A 23155-nucleotide genomic window follows, 5' to 3' on the forward strand; every position below is an offset into this window, starting at 1 on the left:
AGGAGTTAGAATCCAGACGCAGACATTTGACACTTACTAGCTGTGTGACCACACAGTCACTTAACCCTAATTGTCTTGAATCCAGGACCATGTCTGATCATCCTGGTTCCTATCTGGCCACTGGATCTAGATGGCTCTGGAAGGAGAAAGTGGGGCTGGTGACTTAGCAGAGCACCCCCATCTCAAATCAATTCATGTGCTTATCAAAGCATCACCTCCCTGATGTCATGGTCTTCTTGGAGAATGAAGGACAAACACTTCCCTAATCTGTAAAATGGGGGGATTAGATTAGATCATCCCTAAGCTTTCCATTTCTCCATCTTATCATCCCCATCCCCAGACTCAGTAGTCCCTACTTCAAGCATCCCAGAGGGCCCCTCTCCAGTAAGTCCAGGAGCATTCTTTATCACTGGCTCCCTGCCCCACACTTTGCTCCACCTCTGAATTTACCAGGCTGAATTTACCAAGGGGGACCTCCTTAGATCAGTCACTCCTCCTGGCTCAGGCCCTGGCCATGGTGCTGCCTTCAGCAGGCAGACAGTGAGTGACTCATTTTATCTCAGAGCTGGAACCAGTCTCACTCCTTGGAGGGCAATTAGATCAACTTCCAGCCCAGAACAGGTATGCCCAGAGAGATGCCAACAGGAAATGGAGAACCTCTTCCTTACCCTGGCAGCTTACTCCTTTCTTGGGCAGCTCTAATTGTTGCGAAGTTTTCCTCATCTCAAGTTTCATTTCTCATTTCTGCTGTTGCCACCTCCTGGCCCTTACCCCTGGAGCTAAGCATGCCAGTCTCACCTAGGGGCAGCTACAGGTGCAGTGAATAGAACATAGACCCTGGAGTCATGAAGACAGACCTGAGTTCAGATTCAGCTGCAGACACTCACTAGCTGTATCAATGAGTCAAATGATGCCACCTCTACCTGCTTCAGATTCCTCACCTGCTCAGGGCAATGGCTAAGGGTCCTAGGGTCATCTAGTTCCTCAAGATACACCTGTGAGGGGGCAGCTAGGTGGCACAGTGGATAGAGCACCGGCCCTGGAGTCAGGAGAACTTGGGTTCAAATCTGACCTCAGACACTTAATAATTACCTAGCTGTGTGGCCTTGGGCAAGTCACTTAACCCCATTTGTCTTGTAAAAAAAAACCTAAAAAAAAGATACACCAGTGAGGGTATAGCTGGGACTTGTGGGACCCTCCGGGGGAGGGGTCACTAGACCCAGCTCTGACTCTCTTCCATTCCTCCTCTTCTCTATTGTACTAGTATTCAGTGGCATTTTTTTCTGGTTACCCTCTCTGCCCCCCCCCCTTACACACACTCTTCCAGAAAAGAAGACAGAAACTTTCTTTTGATATGGATTCATGGAGAGAGTATCTGGGGGAGTAAGGAAGAGCAGATGGAAGAAGTATGGGGGTGTCTCCCATGAAATACATAGGCAGAAGGCTAGCTAGCACTTAGGTAGCACCTGCAGAGTGGGTTCCCCACTTGAGTCTCACACAGCTCTGGGGTATACTCTGATTTTTTTTTTTAACAGATTTTACATATGAAGAACCTGAAGCAGGTTCTGTGACTTGTTCAGGATCACACAGCTAGGCAGTGTCTGAGGCTGCGATTGAATTTGTCTCCCTGATGCTTTCTCCACTGAGCCAACTCATGCCTTAAGGCCCCATCTAATGGGAAAGGAGTTAGAAGATCTGTCTTCAGGGAGCTCTCAGTGTGGGCCTGGAATAGGAAGGGGCACTTGAGGTGGGTCTTGAAGGAGCTGGGGGTTCCAAGGAGCAGAGGTGAGGAGGGAGGTATCAGGGACAATGTATACAAAGCATCCGAGGTGGAAATGGAATGGCAAATGCACAGGTTGACCAGCAGGCCAAGATGGTGGAAGACTTGTTTGGAAAAGTCTCTATGTAATAAGGACTTTGAAAGCAACTAGAAGTGTTAAATGATGGCATGGATGGGGTGGCTAGGTGGCACAGTGGATAGAGCACCGGCACTGGAGTCAGGAGGACCTGGGTTCAAATCCAGTCTCAGACACTTAATAGTGACCTAGCTGCGTGGCCTTGGGCAAACTACTTAACCCCATTTGCCTTGCAAAAACCTAAAAAAACAAAAAAAACAAAGCAAAATGATGGCATGGACTATTATGTGAAGTAATGAGAGGTACATTCATTCACATATTCAAGAAAAAGCCAGATGATCATCTATTAGTGAAGTATTCCATGGATGTGTGCATGGAATGATGGAAGATTGGAACAGAGAGAGCTTGAAGAAGGTCAATATAAACCAGGTTGGATTAATGGAGGAAAGGCCAAATGGTTTGGACCTCTTGGGTTCAGTTCTGACTCTGCTACATGTAAGCTGTGTGACCTTAGACAAGTTACCTTAACTCTTTGGACCTTAACTTCCTCCTCTGAAAAAGGAAGGGTCTGGATTGTCTGCTCTCTTAGGCTCTCCCAACTTGGAATCTGCAACCCTCTGAACCCAAGTTTGGCAAAATCAGAGTATTGACCAGGGTCACAGGTCAGGTGGGAGCCTGGGCAGAAAGCAGACAGTGCCAGATCAAAAATCCCTTTGGCAACTTGCCTAACATAAACTATCTGATTTTGCTTGAATATCACTAGTGATGGGAAGCTCATTACCTCACAAAGATTGTTTAGAAGTACTTCCTTAAGTTGTCTTAGAATTCTGTCCTGCTTTCTTCCTAGTCTTGTATTTTGAGACCAAAAGGAATACATCTAATCTCTCTTATCCAGTGTAGGCCTTCAGACATTTGACATTGTAGATAGATGGATAGATGACTAGTTGGCTGGCTGGCTGGCTGGCTGGATAGATGGATGGAAGGAAAGAAGAAAAAGGAAAGGAAAAGGAAAAGGAAAGCAAGAAAAGAGAAAGGAAGGAAGAAGGAGAGATAGCTAGATAAAGGATAATATTGGCATCTACCGTACAGGGTTGTTGTGAAGATAAAATGAGAAATTTGCTTTTCAAAACTCTGAGGCATTATGTGAATGCCAGTTGTTACTAAATTACATAATCATATTCTAATTATATAATCATCACCATCACTATCCACTGTATCACATTGGCTTTCAGAGGTGAGTTTATCCAAACTGCACGTGACCATGAGTCAGACTATGAGGATCCAAGTGCTCATCAAGCCACCTCCTTTTAAAGACCTTCAGTGATGGGGAAGGAGGTCAGCCTTTCCACTCTTGAATACTTCCAATTGCCAAGGAACTCTCTCTTAGATGGAGCAGAAGTCTGCCTTGGGAGCTGAGATGAACATGCGGCTGACTGCCACCTTTTCTGAGAAGTCTGCCTTGATTCCTCTCAGGTGAGAGTGGCCATTCGCCCCCCCCCCCCCCCCCCCACCTCTGAAATGCGTTTGGCCTGCAATACTGTCGGTGTCTATGTCTGTGTCTTTGTCCAGGTCAGGGAGACCAGTTTTACCTCTGACATTTACAGGCCACACAAATGAATATGGGTGAGTCACTTCTCTGGATCTCAGTTGTGTTAACCAAAGACGAGGAGGATGGACTCAACGTCCTGAAAGTCCCTTTCCGTTCTGGATCAAGGACCCTCCAAAGGCAGGGAGGTGGATGTCTGGGGCAGCTGAGGCCGGGCTTGGTTTGCTCTAAAGCACAGACATATGAGTAGTGTAGGTCCTGTCTCCTGCCTGATCCCAGATTCCACTGTTACACAGGTAGAAGGGACTTTAAGGACCTCAAGTCCCCCTCAGACTTGAATGTCAATACCCACAGCTTCAACCTCTCTGGCAAGTGGTTGTAGAGTCACTGTCTGGAGCCTAGGAGAGGACAGGGAAGGTGGAGCCCTTTTGCTTCTTCCTCAGATGGCCAAGCAGAATGAGGTTAATCCATTTTCCATTCATGGACAAGAATCCTTGAACCTTCTCTGCTGCCACTTAGGCGGAAGGGATAGTTGGAATCCTACCATTCGGATCTTGCTCCTGCAGACACCCTCCAACTTCCAGCAACCTCCCCAGAATGTGGCCCCCACATCACACCCCAGTATTCCAGATAGGATTTGATCAAGCCAAAGACAGACTTCCCAGCTCTCTCCTCCCAGCCCTATCTCTCCCAGCAGTAGGCCGGTTGCTTGGTGTCTAGTTGCCACATCTCGTTGAGTCATCCTGAGCCTGCCTAGCAAGAAACACAACTCTCAAAATCCCTAAGAAATGATTTCTGTGTCACAAGGAAAGGGGGCAGTGGAGACCCTGGAACGCTTCCAGGTCAATGATAGGGAATGGCAGCAGGAGACTGGTACTTCCTGCTTTAATGATTTTGCCAACCAGATGCTAAGTGGGATAGTTTCCTGCCTGCTTAAGGACCAAAGGTGTCAGTGCCCCTCTGAATTGGGGTGCCCTGAGACACAGCACAGGTCATGATGGCTTAGTTGAAGCTCTTGCCAATTCCCACTATCAGGGCCTGGAGAATGGAGACTTTCTTAGAGGGGAAGGGGGTCCTCTGACAACCCACTCCTCTGCCCTCCTCCAGACCACAGGGTTGATCTCCAAGGCCCACACCCCGCCCAACTCAGCCCAGCCCAGTCCAATCAAAGGGAGGGGAGTGGACTTGTTTGCATTGTGGGATGGAGGGCCTGGACCCTCGGCTTGCCCAGCCCCACCCTTCCTGCTCTGCTTCTGGGTGGGGCCTCAGGTCAGCAGCTGCCCCTCTGCTGTCCAGGCACCAGGGAAGCAGAGCAAGGGAAGGCATAGACCCCTGGGCAAGGTGATCAAGAGAGACCAGGGTTCAAATCTTAGCTCAGTTGCCTGACTTGCTTAGTTAGACAAGTCATTCTCTGTGAATCTTATTCCCTCCTTGCCAATGAGGGGCACTTCCTGCGGCCTGGTAAGGGGCCAGGAGAGCAGGGATGACAAGGGAGAGGGATCTCAAAGGAACCAACCTCATTTCCTTGGCAACAACCAGTACCCTGGCAACAGGCACAAGGAGCCCTAATGAGGCCCAGTGGGCCCAGGTGGCAATTAGGGAGTGAGAGCCCAGGGATAGTTTCTATGACATTTGTAGTCTAGGGGCTAGGGGAGAGGGAGGGCTAAGGTGGGGAACTAGGAGGGGGCTGAGGCTGGCAGAGAAAGAGAGCAAGCAGCCAGTGGGCAGAAACCTGGACCCACCAGGTCCAGCCTTTGGGCTTCCCTTGGGTGTGTCTTCCCCACCCAGAGCTGTCCAGGCCTTGAGCTCCCAGGCGGCCTGGGGGGGGGGGGGGGGCATGTGGAGGAGGGGGCAGCCTTTGGGCCTTTCTCCTTTGTCTCTCACACACTGGGCCTCTGTTCAACCTTGGCCTCCTGGGAAGGGGGAGCAGAGGAGGCCCAAGCAGAGCCCCTCCTCCCCCTCCTCTAGGCCTAGTGGGAAGAGGGGCAGTTAGGGGGCCTGAAAAGCCCCAGCCCTCCTTCTAGAGCCAGCAGAGGTGGGCGATGTCAGTTCACTGGTTGGGTGGGAGCAGGCAAGTGTCTGGGGGGGGAGGAGCACTCTGAGCAGGAGGGGGGCCCTCCGAACAGGGGTGTTGGTCCTGTCTTATTGTGCCTCTAGCTCAATCCCCTCAATTTACAAAAGCCAGAGAGATCAAGTGACCTAACAGAGGGACAGCTAGAGTGTTGGGGCTGCCTGGGACCCAGGTCTCCTTCATTAAATGACAGCTGGTTCCAGAAGTGGGGGGGGCAGGCCCCTAACAACAATAAAGCAACAACACAAAACCAGCAGTAACTTTATAATAGGGCCATTTACATGGTGGTGGAGAAAGTCCCCAAGTGCCCCTCTTTCCCATGTAGACCCTCAAAGACCCTGGGGGAGTGGGTGGCCATTATGACATCCATTTTTTACAGCCCAGAAGCTGCTGGCAGAACTTAGCCCCCACCCAGCAGTCCTTGGAGAGGAAGCAACCACCTTCTCCAAGGGTCCAAAGAAATTCTGAAGCCCAAGAGGCATTTCTCTTGTTCCTATTGTACCTCCCCCAGGTCCCAAATAACCGATTTTTGAGACACACCAAGTCCCATCTGGAATGCTGTGGAGGAGATGACTATTCAGTCCACTTGAGTCCACTGAACCAGGCTTTATTAAGCCTTCCAATGTGTCCAAAAGGCCCCAGGTTCAGTCCTGGGAGCTCTGCTCTCCCATTTTGGGGACTGATCCAGGTTAACCCTCTTCTTGCCCACAAGGGGAAACTGAGGCATAGACCCCTGGCTAACTGTGTAGTCCTCAAGGGCAGAAACCTGGATTTTCTTTGCACCCCAGAACATAGTTCAGCTCAACCCACTAGTATTGCTGGAGCCTCTGGACTCTAGCAAGATGGATTCTGGAGGGACCAGGAGGGGAAGTGGGGTAACTGGGTAAGTAGAGTGACTGACCACCCCCAGGCCAGCCCCTGAACCCTCAGAGACAGATCCCTAGGCTGTGGAGATGCCTTTGAGAGACATGGATGGGGATTGGGGGGGGGGAACAGGGGATCCCCTTCCCCAGAGGAAGTGGGATTCAAGCCCAGGAACCCCATTCTGATTCATCACATCCTAGATATAGAGATGGCAGTGGCCTTGGAGAAGATCAGGCCCAACCTTCCTGATACAAGAGGACACCAGGTCCAGAGAAGGGAGGACATGGCCAAGGCCAGAGGGGGAGGAAGCAGGCAGTCAGGATTCAAACCCAAGCCCTCCCAAGTTTTCCACTGGGACTTCAGGGAGGCCTCTCAGAATCTTGTGTCCAGGAAGGAGGATGAGGCCCGGTGGATCCTGGAAGGACCCTCTATTGGGGGACCCCGGGATCGAGTCAGTATCCCATGGAAAGTCTTGCCCCGCGTCTGTGGCTTTTTTCGGGGATGCGGCTCCTCTGGAGGGTGCACCACGATGCTGGGGAGTTGGCAGTCTGGTGGCTTGGCAGCGGCCAGCTGCTGAGCCTCAAAGATGGCCGGGGCCCCAGGCAGGCGGTCTTTGAGCCTCAGCTGGAGTTCCGGGGACGTTTTCTGGAGCTTGGCGAGCTGAGCGAGGCTCTCCCGCTGCAGGTCTCGCTCAGAGATGGCCACTGAGTGAACCTGCAGGGACAGTTTGGTGAGGGTCCGGTGGGCTGGGGATGCCCGAGGAGGGGGCTCAGAGTTATCACCCACCTGCGCCATGAATAGATCTTCCTGCAGCTGTGCCGGCGGGATGGATCGCAGCATCTCCAGCGTCTCCAACAGCCCAGGGCAGGCCCTTCTCTGCTCAGCTGTCCCCAGGGCCAGACGGACCAGGGTCAGCCCCACCCGGAACAAGACCTTCACCCCTGGAGAGACGGGATGCCTCAGGGGAGACGCCCAGGGCCAGAGAGCAGCTCATCCTTCCCTTCTTCACCTCCAGGGAAGGGGAGCTCAGGACCCCCACCCCCAGAAGCCCTTTCCCAGGGAGAGCTCGCGCCTCAGGAAGCCTCTGCTCACATTCTGATTGTAATTTTTATACTTGCTGACACCTCTCGTGTCCTCTGAGGGTCCCTTCTCTTCTCCAGCTCAAACAACTCCCACCCATTACCTCCCATGTCATGGACTCCAGGCCCATCTTGGCTGCCAGTCTCTGGACACTCCAGTCAGCCAGTGGCCTTCCCAACCTGAGCAACAGAACTGAACAATGTCTTCAACTTGGCTTGACAGGTAAAAAAGGCGGAGGGGCTTGGAACTTCTTAGCCAGTCCAAGGTCGCATTCACTTTTGTGCCTGTCATCTGATGACACTCACTTTGAGCTTGTGGTCCACTAAGACCTTCCCAGACCTTTTCAGGACAAGCTGCTGTCTGACTGTGCTTCTCCCCCATCTGGTACTTGGACCTAAGTGTCAGACCTTTCTATTGACCCTGACTCAACTTCCTCTTGTTGGATACGGACTTTTTATTCTTGCCTGCTGAGGCCTTTTTCTGGATCCTGGGCATCGCCCAGCACATTAGCTCTTCCTCCCAGCTTTGTATCATCCACAAATGTGATGCACCAGTCATCTCTACTAAACAACCCAGGGCTGGGGACAGACCCCTGGGGCACTCCACTGGAGATGCCCCTTCAAGCCTGACCCCACCTCATCTCCATTGGGAAGGGCCTCAGTTTCCCCTGCAGATACCGAGTGTATTCCTGCCTCCCTGCCCTCAACCATGCTTCTTGCCTCCTTCAAGAGCAAGAACCCCTTCCTTTAGGGACTTTTCCTAGATTCCCTCAATCCCAAAGGTCCCTCTCAGGAGTATGTGAAGGCTCAGGGCAGGTTGACCTCAGAGAGCGCTCTACAGAAACAAGCTAGGGCCAGATAGCTGCCCCGAGAGGACCATCCGGGCCCCCCATTTCCCTGAGCCCATGTGGACAGGTGGGGATGACCAGGAGGGGAACCCTATCCTCCAAGGCTGGGCTTCATGAGAGCAGCAGGGCTTTGCTCAGGGTCAGGACTAAGAGAGCAGGGCTGTCGGGCCAGGAGGGCCTCAGAGGACACTCTCCCTACTTGTCCCCTTTTCCTGCTGTCTTTCCTCAGTCAGTCAATACCCACGGATTAAGCACCTACTGGGTACCAGGTCTGTGCTAAGGGATGGGAAAACAAAGTAAGGTGGAAGATGGTGCCTGCTTTCAGGGAGCTCCCACCTAGGGGGGGCAATCAAGCAATAATCTGAGCAGAATAGCAGCAGCTCAAGGGCAGGAAGAGCAGTCCTTTTATGATATTCTCAGGGCCTGGCACAGTCCTTCCTTGGCACAGAACAAGCAGTGGGGAGACGCCCATGAATGGAATGCCAAGAAAGACTGAAGGACTGGCTGGGGGGGGAAAGGGAGTGGAGAGGGAGGGGAGGGGGAGAGAGAGAGAGAGAGAGAGAGAGAGAGAGAGAGAGAGAGAGAGAGAGAGAGAGAGAGAGAGAGAGGGAGGAGGAGGACATGGAAGGAGGGGGAAAGGGAGAAAAGGAGGGAGGGAAGGGGACAGGAAGGGAGGAATAGAGGGAGAAGGGGAGGGAGGGAGGGAAGGAGAGAAGAGAGAAGGACGGGAGGGGTCCTGCCACAAGCCCAGGCTCTTCATCACCTTCTCAGCTTGAACTTGCCTCCTCTGCCTCACTAACCACCTCCTGGACCGGGTTGCCAGAGCTTCCTGCCGGCCCCTCAGATTGGAGCCATCCCTCCCCCTACTCTTTCGAACCTGCCCCTACTCCCAGCTTCCTGGCATCCTCCTCCTCCAGGTTCCGGGCCCACCCCATGCCCTCCCCCTCCCATCTCTGGATAGCTCCCAAGCCTTGCCCCTGACCCACTCCTTCCCTGGTCGGTCTCTCCCCCAGGGCCTTTCTCTCCAGCCTACTTTAGGCCCCTAGGGCTTCTCCCCTGCAGGAATGGGGGCTCCCTCCCCAGACTCCCTGCCTCTGTCTCTCTGAAGCCCAGGCCTGGCTGCCCCCCCTCATAAAGCTGACCCTGCTCCCTGCTGCCACTCACTTCAGCTTCTCCACAGGGGCCCTCTGACCTTTCCAGCCTCATTATTGCCCCATTTCTCCCAGCCTAGTCTCCATCATGAATAGGAGCTGGGTTTGGAGTCAGAAATCCTGAGTTTGGGTCCCTGCTAGGCCTCTTCCTACCTGGGCAATAGAGGACAAATGGCTCCTTCACTCTGAGGCTCAGTTTCCCCTCTGTGAAATGAGGCAGTTGGGCCAGATGACCCCAAGGTCCTGCCTGGCTCTAAATCTATGCTCTCCTTGCCTCTGTTGGTCTTCCTCTAAGCCAAGTCCGAAAAGGGAAGTCTTCCCTAGCGGTTGAGAACTCCTGGGCTTCCTTCACTATCCTGAGGGGAACTGGGAGGGGGGCCATCTTTATCCCCATTACTCCCTGGACGGTCTGTAGCCTGCCCCACTTCCTCAGGAGATTAGAAGCCCCTGGGGGTTAAGGATGCTGTGATTCATTTTGTTTTGTTTTTTGCCTCAGTCAGACCATCTCAGAGAGACAAGTCCATCGCTAGGGTAAGAGGATGGAGTCGCGTGGGAAGATCAAGGTTACTGGGGATGTGGGCCCCGGGGGAGAGAAGGTTCAGGGTCAGGGAGCTGGTTGTCCACACCTGGAGGGGGGGATTGGTCTTGCTCTGCTTGACCCTGAAGGCAGGACCAGGACCCTTGGGTGGAAGGTGGGGAGAGGCAGACTGAGGTTCAATGAGATCATAGGTTGTTACTTTCCTAAAGCCCAATGGGCTGCCTGCCTGAAGGGAGCGAGCTCCCCATCCCTGGGGTCTCTCAGCACAGGCCGGGAGGGGTCCCTTTTTCTGAGAGCCCACAGGGAGAGGCTGCCACTCTGCCCCATTCAAGCCCACTCACCTTCACTGAAGAAGGCATCCCAGATGCGAAGAACAGTGGCGAAGGGCAGGGAGCGGGCAAAGAGGCAGAGGAACCACTCGGGCAGGTAGAGTAGGGGCCCCACGCCCTGCTGGTGGAGGTGCTTGTGGATCCGGGGACACAGCTTGCCCAGCAGGGCCGAGAATACCTCAGCATCTAGCCGGATGGCCTCCTTGGGGCAACCCAGGGAAGGAAATTGAGCCTCAGAGCTAAAGCCTTTCCCCACCCTCAAGGGTGCCCCTCGCTCTTGGCCAAAGGAACTCCCAGGAGATGGGGTCACTCACCATGTGGGGCCCATAGTAGCCTGGCAAGTAGAATTCACAGATCTGCACCAAACACCAGAAAGCCTCCTGTGGGGGCAGGAGATGAGGTAGGGAAGGGCCAGAAAACAAGGGAAAGTAGGGCCTTCCCCAGGGGAATAAAGAAAGGCTGATCCTGGGACCCTTCCCAAGGTCATCTCTGGTGAGGAGACTATGGTATGTGCAGGGGCAGTGAGCTCCCTAGGAGCATGGGGGGAGGGGGACATAGATCATGGCTATCTTGGTAGGAAGAGATTGATGACAGGCTTTGTGGGGGGCTCATCACAGTTGGCAGATGTTCAGTAGGGGATGGGAGCTGATCAGGGCTAATTTCATAAGGAGCAACGGATAGGGCAATGGACTCATTTAATGGAACGATGGATGATGGATGATGAGGCAACTTTGGGGTGCTATTAGGGATGATGGGACAGCACTTGACTCCTCAGGGCCAGTAGAGAGGGAGGGAGGCTGGTTCCTTGGGGTCACTCACCTCAGGGGGCATCTGCATGAGCAGCACAGCAGCCACAGGTCCCTGGGCCTGGCAGTAGCCCTGCTCAGGCCGGTACAGTGTGTAGGCCTTAAGCACGTTCAGGAGCCCTTGCTGCCTGTGTCAGGAGAGCCCATTAGGAGCCAGTTGGACCCCGCAGGTCACTGCCTCTCCTCTGATCTCAGGGCCAGCTCACTCCTGACAGGATGGCCAGCCCCAACCCATATGTGGGTCATAAGCAGTTAGGACCAGCAATCCTCAAAAGAACCAGGGTCTAACCTTGGCTCTGTGACTGTGGGCAGTCCCTGGCCTGCTTTTTTCTCATCTCTAAAACGAGAGGGGGGCTAGCCAGCCTCTGGCTTCTCCCACCTACTCTGCCATCTCCTAGTCAGGGCCTCCCTTGCAGCTCAGCCTCATCCCTAGGGAGTTAGGCAGGGTAACCCCCACCCCCCAGCCCCTAGACCCCAGCACTGGCAAGAGCAGGTGTTGGGCCTCAGGCCTCTCTTACCCATGACCCTGGGGGGACAGGAACATCTCATGCAGGGGAAACTGGCGATGCAGGTCTCTCCCAATCGCCTCCAGCCACTGAGGGTCTCCGGGGGCTGAGACCAGTTCCTGGGTTTAACCAAGGGCAGGCAAATGGGAGGAAAGGCTAAGGCAGAGCTGGGCCAGAAGCATAGTAATAAAGAGTTTGGACCTGCCCTCCCCTGGGGGCTCTCCAGGCATCCTCTGGGAGGCTCCTGGCTCTCATTTTGAGAATTGGATGAGGGGAAGGGGAGGTTGAGAAGGAGTTACTTTAAAAAAAACACAGGTCTCCCCCCCACCACCACCATTGTAGACTAGCTCCCCTTCTTCTCCTGCCTGGTTCTCCCCCTGGGCCTTGTTAACTCTGAGTTGATGGGTCCGTGGATGGGAGCTATGAGGAGGAAGAGACAAAGGGGAGCAGAAGACCCCCGGATCCTCACCTGGTAGGTGCTGGGGTTTTGGGCCTGTCGGCCTTGAGCCCCACATAGCAGGGGCCAGCAGCGGGCCCGAAGGGCTGATGGGATTCCTTTCCGACACTGAATCTTTACCTGCGAGTGATGGAGCCATCCTCAGCATGACATCCCCTCTCCTCTCCCCAGGAGGCTGGAATCAGCCTCTCCCTTCCCTCTCCCACCTGCCCAAGCTTCAGGCCCAAACCTTGGGTGGGGGCAGTCGATCAACTGGACACACATCTAGTTCTCTGAATAGAGAGAAGGACCAGACTTCCCCTACCTCCCCTCCCACCAAGTACTTGGCTAATCTACAGCCCGTGTCTGTCCCTGTCTCCAGAAGGCCCTTTGTCCCTTCCCCGATTCCTGAAAACTTGGCTATTAGCTTTGCTCTCTCAGTGGCTTCCTTCTTGAGTTGGGGGCTTCCTCAGCTCAGGGATTCCGTCTAACCCAGGCACTTTGACAAAGACAAAAAGGTCTTAAAAAGGCCTGAGAACCTGAGGCTGGATGATGCCACTTGTGATAAAGGTTCTAGTTCCCTCAGTGCTGAGATTTCCCAGGACCACTTGCCTGAACTGAATGGATCTGCACAGTAGTGGTCGCTTCGGGGAGCTGGCTCCATAAGAAGCAGGGACCCCAGGTAGATGGTGTCTCTGCAGGCCACTGACTCCCAGCCTTCCTCACTCTCCCGAGTCCTGCCCTCATTCTTGGAGAGCTTGGCTCCCATTTAGATGCTCCCTGAAACCCTCCCTCACCCCCTTATCAGCCTCAGCTTGAGATTCTAACAGCCCTGCCCTTCAGATGTAAATCCTGGCCTGGCCCCCTTGACCAATTCCCATCTCTTTTTGCTATTAATTCCAGCTCTGGGTCATCCCTCCTCCACCCTGGCCTTCTCCACTCTTGGCCCTGCCAGCTGGGCCCTCTACACCCTCAGCTGGGCTCTCACTGTCACAGGTTGATGACTCACCTCGCACACAACCTTCTCTTCTCTCCCTAAACCCACCACACCAAGAACTCCCAACTGTTTTTTGGTCCCTTCCCACATCTTCAATTCCACTGCCTCTCCTCTCACTCCACCGAACCCCTAAACCCGGCTTCTGACCTTATCACTCCACAGAAACTGGCCTCTCCCAAGTGACCAATGCTCTCTTAGCTACCAAATCCAATGGTCTTTTCTCAGACCACCTTCTCCTTGACCTCTTTACAGCCATTACCCCTTCCTTGATCCTTTCTTCTAAGTCTTTGGAACACCCCTGCCCATTTCTCTTCCTCCCTCCCGATGGCTCCATCTGTGTCTCCTTTGCTGGACCCTCTTCCAGATGATGCCCTCTAACCGTGAGTGGTCCTCAGACTTCAGTCCTGGGTCCTCTTCTCTCCTCCCCTCTGCACTACTTCATTTGGGTGTCTCATCAGCTCCCACGGACTTAATGACCGTCTCCGCTCTGCCATCTATCCATCCTGCCCCATCTCTGCCCTTCAGGCATCTTGAACTGGATAGCCAGTAGAACTCTCAACTTTAAAATAGCCAAAACAGAACTCATCTTTCCCCTAAACCTTCTCAACAGAGCCGAGCACCTCCACTGTGAAATTACTGAAGAAACCAAGGTCCAGTTCATGATCTCCCTTCCCTCCCCTCCTCCATTCCCCTGCACCCTCTCCTCCGGGTCCAGGGTCTGAGACCGTGGCAGCCCCGCAACTGTCTCTCTGAGAAGACCCCACTCCTCACATTCAAGTCCCTGACAGACAGTGAGTGCTTTCTAAACAGCCAGCCAGTTATTTGGCCTCCAAACCAGAAGGCCTGGGTTCAAGGCCCACCCCTAAGACATGCTGGGTGTGACCTCCCAGCGACTCTCCAAGGCCCATACATGGCCACGCTGCCTCCAGCCCATAGGCACAGGTCTCGGAGCTGCAGATACCAGGGATTCTCAGGTTCCTGTTCCCCTCCCTCTTCCCGGGGTCTAGCCCAGCTTCCCTCCTGTTCCTCCCTGGGATCCTCACCTTCTTGGCCCTACTGGACATGGTCTTCTCCCAGTGTGATGTCATCTCCACCCACTTCATTTCTCGTTGCCTGATCAGCTCCAGTGGGGTTTGCCCTGGGCTAATGGGGTCGGATAGGACAGGTCATTGGCATCCCTCTTTCCGTCCTCAGTTGGCCCACTGTCTCACGGCTGGGGGAGGGGTGCAGCTACCTGAGTCTCTCTTATTGTCGTATAATGGGAAGGATGTGGCTTAGAGTATGGTCGGAAGAGGGAGGGGAATGGGCCTAGTTCCCCCTCCCTGCTAGAACAGCTCAGAGTAGGGGCCAAGGCAACCAAAGGCTGGGCGATGGGGGGGGGGGCTCCTTATCCATTTCTGGGTCACCCCAGACTTAACCATGCCCATCCCCAGATGCGTCTATCTGCTTTAAGCCTTGTCAGGGTTCTGGGACATTATCAAGCACGGGGAGAGGGTAATATTCTAGTATCCTGAGGATCAGGGCTTTCCCCCAAGACCCCTTCACCTCTCACCGACTAGGGCCCAGCTAGCTCCTTATCTCCAGCCCCATTGTGCTTTGCCCATCTCCTCTGTCTGACGAGAGGCTGGCACTGTTTCCAGTAACCTCTGCCGTCCTCCTCAAAGAGGGATGAATCTGAGCAGAGCTGATGTTTAGTTCGCTCCCATTTTACAGATGAGCAGACAGGCCTAAAGAAGTCCTTTCTAAAGAATCTTCTGACTTCACATCTCTAGCCCCTTCCCCACCTCTTCCCAGCCCTGAGTGCTAACCCACTAAGCTCTGCACACCCTGGGTCACTGAAAACACTTATTGAATTAAATGTCTCATGTTCGGAATTCCATGCAACTGACCTGGCCGGGATACCCAGGGTGCCCCCTTCTCCAGGTGTCTCTGACTGCGTTAGGCCCCAGCCCTCCCCCTGCCCAGCTCACCCTGCCTCCAGGGGCTTGGCACTGCCCCCAATGAAGCCAAAACGGTCAGCTTTGCGGTAGGGCTCCGAACCATTGAGTTCCGAGTCTGAGCCAAGGGAGTTGGAGTCATCCTGGATATCGGGGGCCGGGGCCGGGTCTTCCCCCTGGGCAGCAGCCATGGATTGCCTGCCCCTCTCCTGTACAGAATCAGAAGCTGGTATCCCCCATGCCTGAGATTCAGGGGCAGCTGGGGGGTTCAGCCCAGGGGTGCCCATCCCCCTCATCCCCCTCCCCCCAGGCCGAGCCCTGGGCTCACACTGACTCCATCACACATGCCTCACCTCACACAGTTGTTCCTCTGCTCAGCCCCTCAACACACCTCGCTGGTGAGGCGTTGGCGTTCTCTCACTTCCTCCCCAGAATCATTTCCTCCTTAGCCCCAGATGGAGTTGAGAAGCCCCTGGGTGGGGGTGGGGGTGGGGAGTACCATTCTGCCCTGGCTCCTTCCTGCCCTGGCCCAGCCTCCTGCTCCACAGGGAAGGCTGGGACCCCTTCCCATCACCCGCTATTCAGAGAGCTGGGCCCCCTCCCCATCACCCACTATTCAGAGAGCTGGGCCCCCTCTTCATCACCCGCTATTCGGAGAGCTGGGGACCCTCCCCATCACCTGTTCTCTAGAAAGCTGGGCCCCCTCCCCATCACTCACTATTCAGAGAGCTGGGCCCCCGCCTCATCACCTGCTCTCTAGAGAGCTGGGCCCCCCTTCCCATCACCTGCTCTCTAGAGAGCTGGGCCCCCTCCCCATCACCCACTATTCAGAGAGCTGAGCCCCCTCCCCATCACCCGCTATTCAGAGAGCTGGGCTCCCTCCTCATCACCTGCTCTCTAGAGGGCTGGGCCCCCTCCCCATCACCTGCTATTCAGAGAGCTGGGCCCCCTCCCCATCACCTGCTATTCAGAGAGCTGGGCCCCCTCCCCATCACCTGCTCTCTAGAGAGCTGGGCCCCCCTCCCCATCACCCACTATTCAGAGAGCTGGACCCCTCCTCATCACCTGCTCTCTAGAGGGCTGGGCCCCCTCCCCATCACCCACTATTCAGAGAGCTGGGGACCCTCCCCATCAACTGCTCTCTAGAGAGCTGGGCCCCCTCCCCATCACCCACTATTCAGAGAGCTGGGCCCCCTCCTCATCACCTGCTCTCTAGAGAGCTGGGCTCCCCTTCCCATCACCTGCTCTCTAGAGAGCTGGGCCCCCTCCCCATCACCCACTATTCAGAGAGCTGGACCCCTCCTCATCACCTGCTCTCTAGAGGGCTGGGCCCCCTCCCCATCACCCACTATTCAGAGAGCTGGGGACCCTCCCCATCAACTGCTCTCTAGAGAGCTGGGCCCCCTCCCCATCACCCACTATTCAGAAAGCTGGGCCCCCTCCCCATCACCTGCTCTCTAGAGAGCTGGGCTCCCCTTCCCATCACCTGCTCTCTAGAGAGCTGGGCCCCCTCCCCATCACCCACTATTCAGAGAGCTGGGCCCCCTCCCCATCACCCGCTATTCAGAGAGCTGGGCCCCCGCCTCATCACCCACTATTCAGAGAGCTGGGCCCCCTCCCCATCACCCACTATTCAGAGAGCTGGGGACCCACCCCATCACCTGCTCTCTAGAGAGCTGGGCCCCCTCCCCATCACCTTCTCTCTAGAGAGCTGGGCCCCCTCCCCATCACCCACTATTCAGAGAGCTGGGCCCCCTCCCCATCACCTGCTCTCTAGAGAGCTGGGCCCCCTCCCCATCATCCACTATTCAGAGAGCTGGACCCCCTCCCCATCACCCGCTATTCAGAGAGCTGGGCCCCCTCCCCATCACCCGCTATTCAGAGAGCTGGGCCCCCGCCTCATCACCTGCTCTCTAGAGAGCTGGGCCCCCTCCCCATCACCCACTATTCAGAGAGCTGGGGACCTTCCCCATCACCTGCTCTCTAGAGAGCTGGGCCCCCTCCCCATCACCTTCTCTCTAGAGAGCTGGGCCCCCTCCCCATCACCCACTATTCAGAGAGCTGGGCCCCCTCCCCATCACCCGCTATTCAGAGAGCTGGGCCCCCTCCCCATCACCCGCTATTCAGAGAGCTGGGCCCCCTCCTCACCTGCTCTCTAGAGAGCTGGGCCCCCTCCCCATCACCCGCTATTCAGAGAGCTGGGCCCCCGCCGCATCACCTGCTCTCTAGAGAGCTGGGCCCCCTCCCCATCACCCACTATTCAGAGAGCTGGGCCCCCTCCTCATCACCCACTATTCAGAGAGCTGGGCCCCCTCCCCATCACCCGCTATTCAGAGAGCTGGGCCCCCTCCCCATCACCCACTATTCAGAGAGCTGGGCCCCCTCCCTATCACCCACTATTCGGACAGCTGGGCCCCCCCATCACGGGCTCTCCAGAGGGCTGGGCCCCCTCCGCATCACCAGCTCTCTATCAAAAGAGCTAGCCCCCCCATCTAAGCCCCTCCACAAGCTGCTTCAGGGTGGCCCAGAAAAGGCGGGAGGGTCTACCTCCCCACGTGGGGGGCAGCACGGGGGCTCCCCGGAGGAGGGGTCGGCGCGCCCCCTGCTGGCGCCACCGGAGCCGCTCAGGTCTCAGTGTCCTCCCGGGGACACGCGGCCCCGCAGGCCTCCCCCTCCCCCTCCCCCGCCCCCCCCCCCCTTCTGCAGCCGGGAATCCGAGGCGGCACAGGGTGCGGGATGTGCCCGGCCCGGGCAGGGGAGCGGCGCCGCCCGGCGCCGTGGGGCAAGCGCCCCCTCGCGGCCCTCCTGCCTCTCGCCTCCGCCTCCCAGGCCCCGCCCACCCCTCCGGCCTCCCCTCCCCCCGCCTCCTCCCGCGCTTCCCGCTCCGCCCTCTCCTCCGCTTCTTTTCCGGTTCTGGCCGCAGCCCCGCCCCGCCCCGCCTCCCGCCTCTGTGCCTCCTCCTCTCGGGGCCGTCCCTTGGCTCGCGGGTCCCGCCCCCTCTCCTCTTCCTATCCGGGCCGTCGGCTCGCCCGCCGCTCCCGCCCCCCGTCGGCGCCTCGTCCTATCGGAGCCGCCTTCCCGCTCCCCGGTCCCGCCCCGTCCCCCGCGCCGGCGCGGCGGCGCCCCTCCCGGCCGGAGGGCGGCGCTGTGGCGCGCGGCGCGGGGCGGAGCCTGGGCGGGGGCCGAGGCCGCGGGCAGAGGGCGGAGGGCGCGGCGGCGGCGGCGGCGGCGGCGGCGTGAGCGGGCGGCGGGCGCGGCGGGCGCGGCGGGCTCGGGCCGGAGGGACGGAGCCGGGGCCCTCGGGGCGGCGCCGCCATGACCGACAGCGAGAAGCTCAACCTGGACTCCATCATCGGGCGGCTCCTGGAAGGTAGCGGCGGGGGCCGGGGCCGGGCGGGGGCGGGGGCGGCCGGAAGCGGCCGGGGCGCCGGAAGCGGCGGGGGGCGGGGCGGGGCCGGCGCTGAGGCCCGTGTCCAGTGCAGGGCTCCCGGCCCGGCAAGAACGTGCAGCTGACGGAGAACGAGATCCGCGGCCTGTGCCTCAAGTCCCGGGAGATCTTCCTGAGCCAGCCCATCCTGCTGGAGCTCGAGGCGCCGCTCAAGATCTGCGGTGAGCCCCCGGGAGGCTTGGGGGGCTGCAGGGGCGGGAAGCCCGGAGGGCCGCGGTGCCCGGCGGGACCAGGACGACGGGGCTCCTCTGCCCGGGCAGGCGACATCCACGGCCAGTACTACGACCTGCTCAGGTTGTTCGAGTACGGGGGCTTCCCCCCCGAGAGCAACTACCTCTTCCTGGGGGACTACGTGGACCGGGGCAAACAGTCCCTGGAGACCATCTGCCTGCTGCTGGCCTACAAGATCAAGTACCCCGAGAACTTCTTCCTCCTCCGGGGCAACCACGAGTGCGCCAGCATCAACCGCATCTACGGCTTCTATGACGAGTGTGAGCCTGGGCCTCGTGGGGGACGCCGGCTATTCGGGGCGCCGCGGGGGTCAACCCGTCCTCACCCGGCCCCCTCCTCTCCCCCCCAGGCAAGAGACGCTACAACATCAAGCTCTGGAAAACCTTCACGGACTGCTTCAACTGCCTGCCCATCGCCGCCATCGTGGACGAGAAGATTTTCTGCTGCCATGGAGGTGAGGCTCGGGGGTGGTTCTGGATCCCGGTTCTGCCGCCCGGCTGCCCCCCAGGGTGGAGGGTCTCGAGCCCTAGGGCCTGAGAGGAAGCCGCCTTCCCCAGGACTGTCCCCAGACCTGCAGTCGATGGAGCAGATCCGGCGCATCATGAGGCCCACGGACGTGCCGGACCAAGGGCTGCTGTGTGACCTCCTGTGGTCGGACCCTGACAAAGACGTGCAAGGCTGGGGGGAGAACGACCGCGGCGTCTCCTTTACGTTTGGAGCCGAGGTGGTGGCCAAGTTTCTTCACAAGCATGACCTGGACCTCATCTGCCGAGCACACCAGGTCCGGGATGGGGGCGGGCTGGTGCCGGTTAGCCCGGTCTGGCCCAGAGGGAGGGGGCTGACCAGGCTTTGCTTCGGCCCAGGTGGTAGAAGACGGCTATGAGTTTTTTGCCAAGCGGCAGCTGGTGACCCTGTTCTCTGCCCCCAACTACTGTGGCGAGTTTGACAACGCGGGCGCCATGATGAGTGTGGATGAGACCCTCATGTGCTCTTTCCAGGTGGGTGAGCCCCGGGGCTACAAGGGAGGAGCCTCCCAGGGGAGTGGGCTCCCCAGGGTGGCCCTTTTGGATAACCAACCCCCCTCCTCCCCACAGATCCTTAAACCGGCCGACAAGAACAAAGGCAAATACGGGCAGTTCAGTGGTCTGAATCCCGGCGGCCGCCCCATCACCCCACCCCGCAATTCGGCCAAGGCCAAGAAGTAGCCAGGGACGTCCGATTGTACAGAAATCCTGGTCCCTCTTGGGGACTCTGACCCCGGGAGGGCCTCTAGTTGCAGGGAGCACCAAACCTCGGTGTAATTTTCTTTTATAAACAAAATCAAATAAGAGTCGAATTCCCCTCTAGCCCTAACCTGTTCTCCCCCCACCACCGGGAGGGAAGAGGAAGGCCCCTTGGAACAGGGAGGAAGGCTTGAGTCCTGCTTGGGCTCAGCTACCCTGCCTCAGGCCAGGAGATTCTGGGGACACCAGGCTCTGTGCCCTTATCTGGTCTTTTTTGAATAAATGTCAAAGCTGGATTCTCATTGGCCCGTCAGCCAGCTGCCTTTTGTCCAGGGACGACACAATTCAGGCTCAGGAATCTTTATTGTGTGAGAAGGGGCTGCCCGGGAAGGCCTTGGGGGACGATTGGCTGCCCATCTCCTCCAGGCCCAGGGTGGGAGACACTGCCATCCTCCCCTGGCATGAGACAGGCAGAGGGGCATACTCAATGGAAGCTTCCTTCTGAAAAGCTGGCCCAGCTGCTGGTGGCCCCAAGTGCGATTCAGCCCTCTCCCTCGCTGTCTTCTGCCAATACTGGATTGGGCTCTGAGGGGGGCTCTGCCGGGGCCAGTATGGAGCCAAAGAACAGGGACCGGAACTAGGAGTAGAGAGAGAGGTGGCATCGAGGACGGCCCAAACCGTACAGAGCACCCCCACAGGGAGCCACAGCTCACCTTTTTTAAGGGAGGGGTCCCAGGCACCATGTTCAGTTCGGCCTCCTCTTCCTCTGACAAGGGAGAAGGGGTCCGGGGGGCTGTTGCCGCCCTGTCACACACAGTGGTTTCCATGGCAATCATATAAGAGTCGATGTCGTCGTTGGCAAAGTCATCCAGGTGCATTGCGCTGAGGAGGGAAGGTGGGTTGAAAGGCCCGGGGGTGGCAGGGGGCCTGGCCAGTCAGGTTCTGGAAGGCCTCCCCCAACTTAGTCACAGGAAATGAAAAGTAAAAGAGGGGGTGGGGACCCCAAGGAGAGCCTCTCTCACCTGTGGGCCCCCTGGTCTTGGGGGCAAGGCTCCTGAGCGCAGAGGTCTGACTCGGAGAGTGTGGCCAGGACAAAATGGCCATCCAGCAGGGAATCCTCGATGGTGAAGATGGCAGGCCTGGGGGAGGGACCAGAATTGCCCTGGATCCTTGGCACCATTGGGAGGGGGCAGCCATCCTGCTGCCATCTCTCACCCAACTCTGCCCCCCCAAAATACCTGCCAGGAACATCGAAGTGGATGTTGAGGGGCAGGTTGGCGGATTCAGCAAAACTCAGGAGGCCCTGGAAGCCCGGATGGTGACGTCAGAGAAGGGTTGGGGGGCTCTGGGGGCAGGGGGGGGGCGGGGGAGCAGGCCTCACCCGGAACTCCTTGAGGCAGAAGGTGATGGAGGCTCCCTCCCGGGCCTGCAGCTGCTGGAACTCCTCCTCGCTCAGGCTCATCTCTGTCATCATGGCCTTGGCCGCATCTTGGGCGAGGAAGCTCAGCCTCTGTCCCCGTCCCCGTCCCCCACGCCAGCCCCTGCCAAGGAACCGGGGCGCCTCCCCTGCCCCCACCGGCTCACCTGTGTCCTCCTCCAGGTAGCTGCGGAACACCACCCTGCGGCCGCGGCTCACGCCCAGCGTCACCTCGGACAGCGCAGGGGAGAAGGGGGACACGGCCTCCACCAAGACCCTGGGGAGAAGGGCCGTCACCCCGGGGCGGGGGCAGGGTGGGCAGAGAGGGGCTGGTCACCCCCGGGTGGGGCAGGGAGGAGACGGTCACCCCCCCCACCCAGGGGGCTCGGAGCCCCCCACCACGGCTCACCGGGCCTGGGCGCGGAGCAGGTGCGGGCAGGCGGCCAGGTCGAAGATGGCCTGCAAGGACTCGCACTCTTGGAAGGCCAGGTTGTGGGTCTTGGTGACACCTGGGTGCAGGGTGGGTGAGGGGTGCAGGGGCCCAGGCAGGCAGCCCCGCCCCCACCCCTCCAGTGCTTGCACCACCAGGCAGCCCCGCCCCTGCCGTGCTTGCAGTGCAGCTGCACCACCAGGCGGCCCCGTGGCCCCGCCCCCCGGAAGCCCCGCCCCTACCGTGCTTGCAGTGCAGCGGCACCACCAGGCGGCCCCGCCCCTCCAGCGGCCACGCCCCCGGAAGCCCCGCCCCTACCGTGCTTGCAGTGCAGCTGCACCACCAGGCGGCCCCGTGGCCCCGCCCCCCGGAAGCCCCGCCCCTACCGTGCTTGCAGTGCAGCGGCCCCACCAGGCGGCCCCGCCCCTCCCGAGGCCCCTCCCGAGGCCCCGCCCCTACCGTGCTTGCAGTGCAGCTGCACCACCAGGCGGCCCCGCCCCCTCCCGCGGCCCCGCCCCTACCGTGCTTGCAGTGCAGCGGCCCCACCAGGCGGCCCCGCCCCCTCCCGAGGCCCCGCCCCTACCGTGCTTGCAGTGCAGCTGCACCACCAGGCGGCCCCGCCCCTCCCGCGGCCCCGCCCCTCCCGAGGCCCCGCCCCTACCGTGCTTGCAGTGCAGCTGCACCACCAGGCGGCCGCTCCCCGGGCTCAGGCTGATGCAGCAGCGCTCCACCGTCTTCTCCAGCGCCGCCAGCGAGCGGAACACGGCCAGGAAGGACTGGGGGGCGGCGCGGGCGTCAGCCGGGGTGGGGGCTCAGGGCGGCGCCCCCGCCCCCGCCCCGCCCGGCCACCCACCTTCATGAGGACCTTGCAGCGCGGGGGCTGCGCCTGCGGGGGCCGCGCCGCCTGGTAGTGCTGGAAGAAGAGCGGCGCGAAGAGGAAGCAGGCGAAGGCCGAGCGCGACGCGTTCACCGTGCGCAGCGAGAGCTGGGGGGGGCGGGCCGGGGTCAGGGGCCGGGGCGCCCCTCCCCGCCGCCCCCCCCCCGCTCCCCGGCGCGCCCCTCACCCCGTCCTCCAGCGGCTCCAGATACAGCTCGTCTCCGATGCGCGACAGCGAGTGCGCGGCTTTGCCCAGCACTGCGGGGGCGGAGGGGGGTCAGAGGGCAGAGGCCGCGACCTCCGACCCCGCCCCGGGCCGGCCCCGCCGCACTCACCCCGCACGTTGCCCCCCGTCACGAGGCACTTCATGTCTCCGGGTCGGCCTGGCCCCGCGTCCTCCCGCCCCCCCTCCCCACCCCGCTTTCCCTCGGGCAGCGCGGCCTCCGCGGGGGCTCGGCTCCCTTCCCGCGCGCAAGGCTCCGTGTCGGCCCGGGCCCGCCTCGCCCTCTCATTGGACGGCGCGCCGCAGAGGCGGGCCCTCTGTCACGTGGGCGAAAGCCCACCT

General features: G+C 58.8%; 3 protein-coding genes across 4 annotated transcripts; 1 reads left to right on the plus strand and 2 right to left on the minus strand.

Moving 5' to 3' along the window:
• Positions 1-5720: 5720 nt before the first annotated feature.
• Positions 5721-18368, minus strand: TBC1D10C (TBC1 domain family member 10C). Its single transcript, XM_074230946.1, has 11 exons — positions 18304-18368; positions 15318-15436; positions 14998-15173; positions 14071-14170; positions 12064-12171; positions 11607-11713; positions 11102-11216; positions 10597-10662; positions 10295-10484; positions 7124-7278; positions 5721-7051 (listed from the first exon to the last, which is right to left on the minus strand). Exons 3-11 carry the CDS (start codon positions 15153-15155, stop codon positions 6710-6712), a joined length of 1341 nt encoding a protein of 446 aa, XP_074087047.1. The 5' UTR covers positions 15156-15173; positions 15318-15436; positions 18304-18368; the 3' UTR covers positions 5721-6709.
• On the plus strand, positions 18213-20168 carry PPP1CA (protein phosphatase 1 catalytic subunit alpha). The gene is made up of 7 exons (XM_074230947.1): positions 18213-18334; positions 18442-18573; positions 18673-18903; positions 18993-19097; positions 19201-19424; positions 19507-19641; positions 19738-20168. Exons 1-7 carry the CDS (start codon positions 18280-18282, stop codon positions 19846-19848), a joined length of 993 nt encoding a protein of 330 aa, XP_074087048.1. The 5' UTR covers positions 18213-18279; the 3' UTR covers positions 19849-20168.
• On the minus strand, positions 19522-23000 carry RAD9A (RAD9 checkpoint clamp component A). 2 transcript variants are annotated; one of them, XM_074230949.1, is made up of 11 exons: positions 22926-23000; positions 22778-22848; positions 22567-22698; positions 22375-22489; positions 21693-21792; positions 21451-21560; positions 21248-21354; positions 21105-21169; positions 20889-21005; positions 20580-20748; positions 19522-20503 (listed from the first exon to the last, which is right to left on the minus strand). In XM_074230949.1, the coding sequence occupies exons 1-11, from the start codon at positions 22957-22959 to the stop codon at positions 20408-20410; spliced, it is 1116 nt and encodes a 371-aa protein (XP_074087050.1). In that variant the 5' UTR covers positions 22960-23000; the 3' UTR covers positions 19522-20407. The 2 variants fall into 2 exon arrangements, with proteins under 2 accessions (XP_074087050.1, XP_074087049.1); XM_074230948.1 differs by lacking the exon at positions 22567-22698 and having other exon boundaries at positions 22926-22996.
• Positions 23001-23155: the final 155 nt, after the last annotated feature.

This window comes from Macrotis lagotis, chromosome 3, assembly GCF_037893015.1.
Source record: "Macrotis lagotis isolate mMagLag1 chromosome 3, bilby.v1.9.chrom.fasta, whole genome shotgun sequence".
Classification (NCBI taxonomy): Eukaryota; Metazoa; Chordata; class Mammalia; order Peramelemorphia; family Peramelidae; genus Macrotis; species Macrotis lagotis.